This window comes from Cicer arietinum, chromosome 7 (genome assembly GCF_000331145.2).
Source record: "Cicer arietinum cultivar CDC Frontier isolate Library 1 chromosome 7, Cicar.CDCFrontier_v2.0, whole genome shotgun sequence".
NCBI classification, from domain to species: domain Eukaryota; kingdom Viridiplantae; phylum Streptophyta; class Magnoliopsida; order Fabales; family Fabaceae; genus Cicer; species Cicer arietinum.
The window spans coordinates 21,008,702-21,017,917 of NC_021166.2; the positions used below are offsets into that span (position 1 = coordinate 21,008,702).

At 26.2% G+C, this 9,216-nt stretch overlaps 1 protein-coding gene across 1 annotated transcript; it reads right to left on the bottom strand.

Annotated features, from left to right (window-relative positions):
- Positions 1-640: 640 nt before the first annotated feature.
- Positions 641-8,087, bottom strand: LOC101495386 (very-long-chain (3R)-3-hydroxyacyl-CoA dehydratase PASTICCINO 2A-like). Its single transcript, XM_004509629.4, has 9 exons — positions 7,809-8,087; positions 7,506-7,617; positions 7,324-7,342; positions 7,147-7,235; positions 6,840-6,893; positions 6,339-6,409; positions 6,174-6,255; positions 1,068-1,164; positions 641-965 (listed from the first exon to the last, which is right to left on the bottom strand). Exons 1-9 carry the CDS (start codon positions 7,877-7,879, stop codon positions 892-894), a joined length of 669 nt encoding a protein of 222 aa, XP_004509686.1. The 5' UTR covers positions 7,880-8,087; the 3' UTR covers positions 641-891.
- Positions 8,088-9,216: the final 1,129 nt, after the last annotated feature.

Genomic DNA, 9,216 nt, shown 5'->3' on the forward strand with positions numbered 1-9,216 from the left:
AATACTTTTGTTGACATAAAAACTATAAGTGGAAAATCAACTTGATATAAAATCATATTTATATCTTCGTATAAGTGTATGTATCTTTTATGTAGATATTTAACTAGCATTGCACTATATGTGGTATCTGCATATATCTATAGATGCATTTTTTTAAAAAACTTGCATTTACGGAAATAAATTATCTTTTTAATCACTATAATTTATTCCTCTATTTTTTAAAACAAAATTGCTAATCACTTAATTAATAAACTCCATGCATCACACATCCATCAAAGAGTATCTTCCTTCTTTTGCAACAAAATAGTCTTTAAGTAATATAAGGTATTTTAGTAATCATACTAATTTGCTAATGAGTATGGATACCCACAACATATATCTGGAAATATAAATATCATTACATCTGCATGCATATCCATTAACTAGCATGTAGTTGAAATATTTGTTTATTTTATTCGTGGACACCTGTTAAGCTACTTGCTCTGAGTTCATGGTGAATTATATTCACAGATACATCTAGATACAAATTTTTTATCACACCTAATTGACATAAACTGTTAACATCTCATATTTGCAACCATATCGGTCATTGTTTATCACACCTTATGCTAATGTTATGTCATTTCATTGCCAAATGATATTGCAATAAAAGTAATAATTTTTTATGTCTCATGTTAAAAGTGTACAATAGCTAATTGTAAAACAACATCAATTATAAGGAAGCAAGTTTGTGCCATATATGTAACCTACCTAACAGTTGCAAATAATAAATTGTGTATGGCATGCTGTCTTTTAACGATTGACTAACAAGAAAAACAATTGTTTTCCTTGATCCAAACTAAGACATGTCTATGTTTGGTAAAAAATCAATGAAAACAACTAATGTTGCCACTACTCCTTCTTTCTCGAGTTGGAGAGGACTTTCCTCCTCCGCGCAAGCATGTATCTATACATGTGAGGACTACCTGCATTGAATCAATAAATCAATTTAATGCATTAAAGTATAAGGTAAGTGAAAGAAAACAAATATAGGTAAATGAGTAGTAAAAAAGATGGTTTGTTCATGCCTGGAATGTACATTCCCAATATAACTATTGACGAATAAAAGTAATTGAATGACAAATTCCATTTGTTGGGCATCCTTATGCAATACTTCTCAGATTCCTACAAAATTACCATGTTATCATTAACTTGATATTAATTCATGTTCTTCATAAATCATATTATAAAATATTTCTAGTATATATAAATATAAAGTGAAAGGGGACTCTAAGTAGATTTATGAATGTAGAATCTTCAAAATAAGGGTGGATTCAACTTATTGTGAACCCCATTTTACAAAATGATACGTTTGAACGTTATTGTAAAACAAATTTACTGTGATGGTTGATTGCGTTAAACTTTAAATATAATAGAAATCTCATGACATTGCATATTATCGGGATTTTGAAATATGAATCAACAATAAAGTCAAGCAAATGAATAATGCATATTTTTCTAAATGAGACGGCTCATATTTCCTTTCTAATTATAACAAATTAATCACGGTCGGTCCAACACAATTATGGACCTAATGTGGAAAAAATCATGTTTTTAGTCACTGGTCTTTATAAAAGAATGACTTTTGTTAAAAGTTTCACATAGATATGTTACCAAAATATGCTTATAAATGGTGGATAGTTTTTAACTTACATAATGGGATTTGTGGGATTGAGTTAGGTTCAATCCAAATTTTAAGATCATATTAAATCATATGTGTGAGTGCAAATGAAATATCATTTAAAAATTATTTATAAGTGGTGTGTCGTTTTCACATGTTGACATTTCATGGGGTCGAATGTTACGAAATTGAATTTGTGTCACTTCAGCAAAAATTTGATGTGTCAATCTTCTTTTTCTACCTTTTATTTTCCACCAATTATATACATCAATCACTACCTTATACTATATCTCCTTAAAATACTTATTATTTCATGGTGTCTATACAAAATATTCCAAATTAATCCCACATTATTATTTCATAAGTCCAAAATCTTTCAAATTAATCAACATTACTACTCAATACGTTTTTTTTTTGTATGAATTAATTAACTTTTCATTTTTGACTCTACCCGTCCCATATAGCTTCTCATGCCGTCATTTGAGGTCTCGCCTAAAAAGCATAGGACTTGCTTTTACTTAATTGTTAGCAATTGTATACATCTATTCTATAAATATATGATATTGGACTTAATAATATGAGAAGTTTCTTACTATAAAAGATTTTGACAGTGAAGTGATTCTTAATACAACTTCCTCTAAATTGAGAGTATGTATGTCTCTCTTGCTTAATGCTAAAATATATTTCGACTAATTATACATATCTTTTATTGTTGGATTGCTAAGAATATTGGCGGAGAAAGTGCCGTTACTTATTTTTGTTGGGTCAAAATCTTTTGAACTAATAACATGTGCTTTCTTGAATGGAAATTCAACAATATATACTTTTTTTGTTAGAAAAAATATAATACGTGCTTTTGTTGCATCAAAAGACATTTCAATTCAATACACGTAATCTTTATACTTTGTCACAATTTTATTACTTGTGATTAGTTGTTACATGTTTTATACTCAATTCAAAACTTTACAAACCATGTTTAAGATATAGAAATTTCTTCATTTGAGAAGAAATATCATCTTTATTGTAAATACAAGTACATATAGAATTTTTATTCCTATAAAAGTCTCATACTTCTAAATATGTAATTTTTTCATAGTTAAAAAATAATATTTCAACTCTTATAATATAATTGATTAATAGAGTTAGCAATATGAGTTATATAAAACATTTATCATGACACTCATTATTTGAAATAATGTAATAATATAACATATCACACACATATATAAAAGAACTACAAGCACAAGAGGTGTCAACTTAAGACACATAAGATGAAAAAACAGCAGAAAAATAACTAGTTTCACCCTCCATTGAATATCTTAATTTCTAACTATTGTTATCTTTAATTAGCACCCTTATAAATACATGTTTTGTCATCTAATATCACAACCACAAAACTATTACCATAATTTCACAACCACATTTGACCACATTATTTCAAATATTATTAGCATACATTAACCCCAACCACCAAATATTCTTTAGTCACCCTGAATTCTTTTGTCTATTTTTAGTTTGAACCATTTTAAAAGAATGAACATCTTTTAGGGATTAAAATATATTTAACCATTAATTTTAAATTTTAAACAATACTCTATACAACATCAAGATCTACAAGAGTCTATCAAATAGATAAAATGTTATGAACAACATTTTGACATATATTGCAAATTCAAATTAAACTATTATTTTTCAGATTGCACTACTCATTATATAAACTAGATGTTAATTTGCGCGTTGTGCGACATAATTTATTTTATTAGTGTGTATAAAATAACAATAATATGTAATTTAAAAATAATATTATTATTGTTTTAGAGTAGAATATACTATATTTATATGCCTAAAGATAAATATATTTTTGAATAATTATATATAAATTAGGTTTGCTTTGGTACAAAAGAAAAGATAAAATATTATTGACTAATACAATCCATGTAAAGTATTTTAAAATGAGACTATTCATAAGATTTTGCAACTTTAGATATGTAATTCTTCTCTTTAATATTTTTTAAATGTGAAATTGATTTATTCAAGCTTTTTGGTTTCATTGAAGTGTTCCTATATATTTGTTAAAAGTTATACATTTCTTTATTGTTAAAGTTGTATGTTTAATTATAATATATTTTTAATTTTATATGATTATTAATTTTGAAACATTAGATTTTATAAATTTAGGTACTTTTTGACATTTTCAATTTTTTATGTTCTTCGTAATTTTGTCAATTTCACCGTTAATCTAAGCATACACTAAATGATATTGTATGTTTTGTGGTTTGTGATAACATTCATTCATAAGTGGTAGTTAGATAAAAATAATATTCATAATAACATTCAAAATATTAACACAATTATTTACTATGCAAATATAGGTGATATATATGGAAGGAACACTATAAAGAAAAATATAAATATTTTAAGGTTCAAAAACCTTAAATAATAATAATTTTTTTATATAATAAAAATGTTACACGAAATCAAGCCAAATAAAAATTCAATACAAAATATAACCAAATTCTATAGTTATGGTATTTTGGATGGAGAACAATTTCAATTACTTTAGCTATTGTTTCATCTAAAATAACTAGAATGTGAAATGGAATTTTCAAATAGTTATTTGAGACGGTCAAAAAATTTCAAGAGTGGGTTGCAAAAAGTTATAGGCAAACAAAGTTTGTTGATGTTTAATACATAAAAAGTTTCGAGTGAATAGAAAAATTGTTAGAAGTTATTCATTTTCAAATATATGATCTTCAACTCATCTCTGCAATAATATTTATACTAGAATACAACTAGCGTGTTGCGCGAGTGTAATTTGTAAAAAAATGTTCTGATTTTTTATTAAAGAGTGTAATTGAAACTATGTTCTGATTTTTGATTAAATAGTTTCTTTTGTATTAGAGGAAAAAAATATGTATTCGAACACTAAGAGAAAAATGAACACATATTGTATATTACTTTGAAAATATTTAATAAATAATTTAACATTTTTATTAAAAAAAAAATTACTTTGTTGTTGTTTTTTTTCTCTCAAAGGCTTGCTAATTTAAATGATTGAGTTTCAATATTTTTTATTTATTTTAATTTAAATTTCATTGGATTGTTTTGCCATAAGTTTAATTATTAATTTTTAATATGTGATGATTATGTTTTTATATATTTTGTGGTAGTTTATGGTTGCTATATTTTAATTATTAAAATGTAATTAAAATATTGTGATGTATTTGTATGCAATGAATTAAAAAAGTAAATAACAATTAAATCATGTTTGTAACTGGAGTTATATTTTTTATTGTTGGTTTTTTAATTATAGCTAGAGATATAGACAAAAAGTTAGTAGAATGAATGAATAAAAAATAAATGAATTCATCCAACCCAACCAATACAAAAGATAACATCTTCTAATGAAGAGTTAACATTGTCCCCTCGTATCAATCACGTATATTTGAAAAGTTTAAATTGTACAAACTATGAGTGTTTAAAATATCTTCTCTCTATATTTCTTATTTAAAACTTTTTTATAACTATTTTACTCAAAATAATTAACTTCACAATATATATAATATATTACTTTAAAATAAAAATTAATTGACAGTCGCGCAATTTGCAGGTCACAATTTAGTTATTTTTATAATAAATAAAAAAAACAATCAATTACATTGTGTGATTTTATTGAAAATATATTTTCAGTAAATTATTTTGATTATTTATTCTAATCATCTTAGATTTGATATTTTTTACCCGTGATTGTCTTTATATCAATGATGAATCTAATAAAAAAAAAGTTAGATAACTTCTTCCGTCGTCTTATATTTTCAAAAGTCTTCAAAATATAATTTGGAATTAGTTAATCCGTGTGTTTTTTTTTTTGTCAAAATACATCTCCGAATTAATCAATCAGATAGCATTGGAGAGTGGAAGAACAAAATCTCATAAATTAATACTAGGTCTTTTTGTTTGAGGTGAGGCTTTTTTGTTGGTCAGCCTTTAGGCCAAGGGTTTGGTGAATGCTCACACGCCTCTATGTTTTGCTTCCCACTTCCAAATATACTATCGGATATTAAAATCCAGTAAAAACAAAAAACGTGGAAGCTGAATGAGCATTCACCCAAGAGTTTTTTTTGTAGATTTAGGTCGGTCGTGCCAATCTTTAGTTTCTCTTGTATGTAGGATGTCCTCTTATAGAAGGCTTTCCTTTGGTTAAATGTTACTTTTTGTTTTTTTTTTAATTGTTGCTTTTGTAAAAAAAATTGTAAATTGTTTTTATTTATCATTTTTAATGTTCAATGCAACATTAACTATTATTTTATCAATAATATTCTTATATGTTTATTACACGTAACTAAATTTATCAGTGTTCTTAATATATACAAATAATTTTAAAATGGCAACTAAAATTGAATAGATGGAGTAATATTCTCTAAATTTTAGAGAAGTGGGATCCAACTAAAACAACAAACAAATTCTATTCTATAAGAAATGTTAATGTTAGTTTGCTATTAAAAATCTTTACCTTAATGAATGGCAAGGCTACGTATATAAGACCAATTTCACAGAATATGCCTGCAGGATACAGAATTGTGAAGGCGCTATATCTGCAAGGAGAAAATTAATTGTAGTCAATAATGAAAGCAATATAAGCTTTACCATTGATGTGGCTTAAATTCAAGTTTCATACCTAAGCCACAAAAGGCATGATGGAGTCAATCCAGCTGCCTCTTTAAATCCAAAGAAAGCAAAGCGACTAATCTGTAATTGTAACAACAATTGTGATGATTAACTATATATTGATCTTTGTTCTATTTTATTATATTCATTAATCATCTACTAAATTTAATTAACTTTATATTTGAATTGTGTTAACCATTTAAATTGATATCAAAATTTAATGTCAAATTTGTGACTCAAAATATCAATTCTCTTTCAAGATAAGCTCTATTGGCAAGGAAACTTTTGACTTCCAAAAGGGCACTAAGAGACAACCAACTACTAAGTTTTCAGTTAGAAAATGGAAACATATTGCATTCACAAATGTGACAAAACCATATGTCAACATACTTAGTGCAAGTTTATCTCCAATCATAAGTCATAACCAACAAAGCAAACAAAAAACTTTAGTACAAGATAGATATATGAATGTCACATAGAAGATGAAAAAGGAATATGATGAAAGACTTGCCTCTGCAATTGACCAACTGATAAGTAGGGGGCTAACAAGCACATGTGACCGACTCTGTCATTCAAAGATGTCACAAATTTTCAATAATGGAATGTGATAAAATGCTGAATTAATTTGATATACTAACAGAGAAAACACACGATAACACATATTTGAGAAAATGAAGGTAATTAAATATAATAACACAAGTCAATATTGTATCGGTATCGAACACTAGTGTTAGACACTGAATACGTCTTCAATCTGAAATGTATGTGTTACATCAAATAACATCAATAAATAAATAAAAGTTAAATTTTGTCTTCACCTCAGGAAAACTCCACAAGATACCCCAAATCAAGAAAATCCTTGAACCTATCTGTGGAAATGTTGCTGTTATTGGAGACCTAACCATCCCTTCATCATTTTTGTTTGAAAGGAGAAAAAAATTCAATCTTCAATTAATTAAGCATTTAAGCCACAAATTAAGCAAGAGATTACTCACCTACCAATCCATGAAGAACCTAGCATCTCATACCATACCATGATGCAATACAACAAGAGTACCCAAAAGTCAAACAGAAAGAAGAAGCTTAAGATAATTCCCACAAGACAATTTGAAAATATTAATAGAAAACAAACAAAATCCAAAGCACATAAAAATCTAAACTTTTTTCCACCAAATACCTCTAATACAGCAGCTGTTTGAGAAACAAGCAAAGGCTTTTCTACTGCACTGTAAACATGTTCATGACCCAATTCCATCAATGTCTTCAAAACAATATACAAAACGCGTGCCCTACACAAATTAAGAAACAAAAAACACTTAAAAAAAATTAATTTTTTGATATATCAGATTAATTCATTCATATAAAACTGACTTAATTTTTTTTTTCAATACATTCTCACGTCTATTGCTCTCGAGACTTGAGTTTTTTTGAATACTATAAGAGATAACAAGGTACAAAATATCTAGTAAATTATTATTACCATCCAAAGAAAGTGGTCCAGTTGTAAAAAGTGTAGTAGAGGCGCTTATAAGGATAGGAGAAATCACCCATTACAGAAAAAAAACGATGAAAGCTTAAGAAACACAAGAGGGGTTGAATTAACAAGATTGAAAATTGAAGATGGATATTTCAAAGGTGTTAATTAATTAAAGGTGTGTGTTTGGTTACAAAACTTAGCATGTTTTAGTTAGGTAGCTCAACTACTTTATGCCACTAAATAACATAGGTAGGGTGCCATAGGAATAAGATTATAGTGTGTTACTATGTATATGGTAAGTTAAAATAGAAAGGGATTTATTCATTAGAGAGATCACAAACTGTGTGACACATCCTTTCTTATTGAGAATTAAAGGCTGTATTTAAGGTAGCTATGTCTAAAATAATAAGTCATCAAAACAAAATAGCTGGATCCTTACTAGGAAGTGGGATTAATGAATGAATATTTTCTCTCTCTCTCTCTCCCCTTTATAACCAAAAATAGATAAAAGAGTGAAGAGGATTTTAGTCTCTAAAAAATAAAAAACACTATTGAGTTTATGAAAAAGTAAATAAATTGATATAATTTATTTTCTATTTGAATTATCGTCATAAAGAGACAATTATACTTAAAAATAATTAAAATAAAATAGTTTAGTCTCTTATAATAATTAAAAAAGATAACTTAATCTCTAAAATAAGATAGTTTGAATTAAAAATGTATTAGTTTACGGAAATTAATGATGAATAAATTAATAAGGGATTATTTTCTATATTTTAAGAATCTATTTTGACTCTTTTTAATTATTGTGAGTACTTAATTATTCTTTTTAAATTCAATATTTCGATAATGGTTTAGATATGGGATGGAGTTGTTTCGATTTAATTTTTTTTAAATACCAAAAATGCTTTTATTTTATTTTTTGGGACTAAATTGGAGACTAAAGGTTGACAAAGGTGCTTTGGAAGTTTTTTTATTTATTTATTTTTTTACTAAATTAAGTTTCACAACTTTTTTCAAGGATTAAAATAAAACTTCACTTTAAATAAAATTTAACACATATAAGTTGTAACAAAATATAACAAGTTAAATTTGATTTTTTTTTCAATTTATTTGATGATAGTATATAAAAATTGTCCTTCATTTGATTAATTTGTTTGCTTTTTCAAATTAAATATACACTTTTTTATGTAAGTTAGATGAAGCGTAATTTAAATATAAAATTAAACATTTAAATTGACTAACAAAATTAAATATAAATAACTAGTTATGTTAATAAATTGCAAATAATTATTTCTGGTTATATTTTTAGTGAGGGAATATCCGAAAATATTCAAGACAACCCTGAATTTGAGACCCTTAACTCAACCAATTTGCATTGTTTGTTCTAAGGGGAAGTGTGATAGACATG

Excerpts from the sequence above, each read along its gene's own strand:
- LOC101495386 (XM_004509629.4), bottom strand. The coding sequence starts at position 7,879 with ATGGGTGATTTCTCCTATCCTTATAAGCGCCTCTACTACACTTTTTAC. Across the intron at positions 6,894-7,146 it reads TCTTGTGGAGTTTTCCTGAG|AGTCGGTCACATGTGCTTGT; the intron begins GTGAAGACAAAA and ends TTTGAATGACAG. Across the intron at positions 1,165-6,173 it reads TAGCCTTGCCATTCATTAAG|GAATCTGAGAAGTATTGCAT; the intron begins GTAAAGATTTTT and ends GTAATTTTGTAG.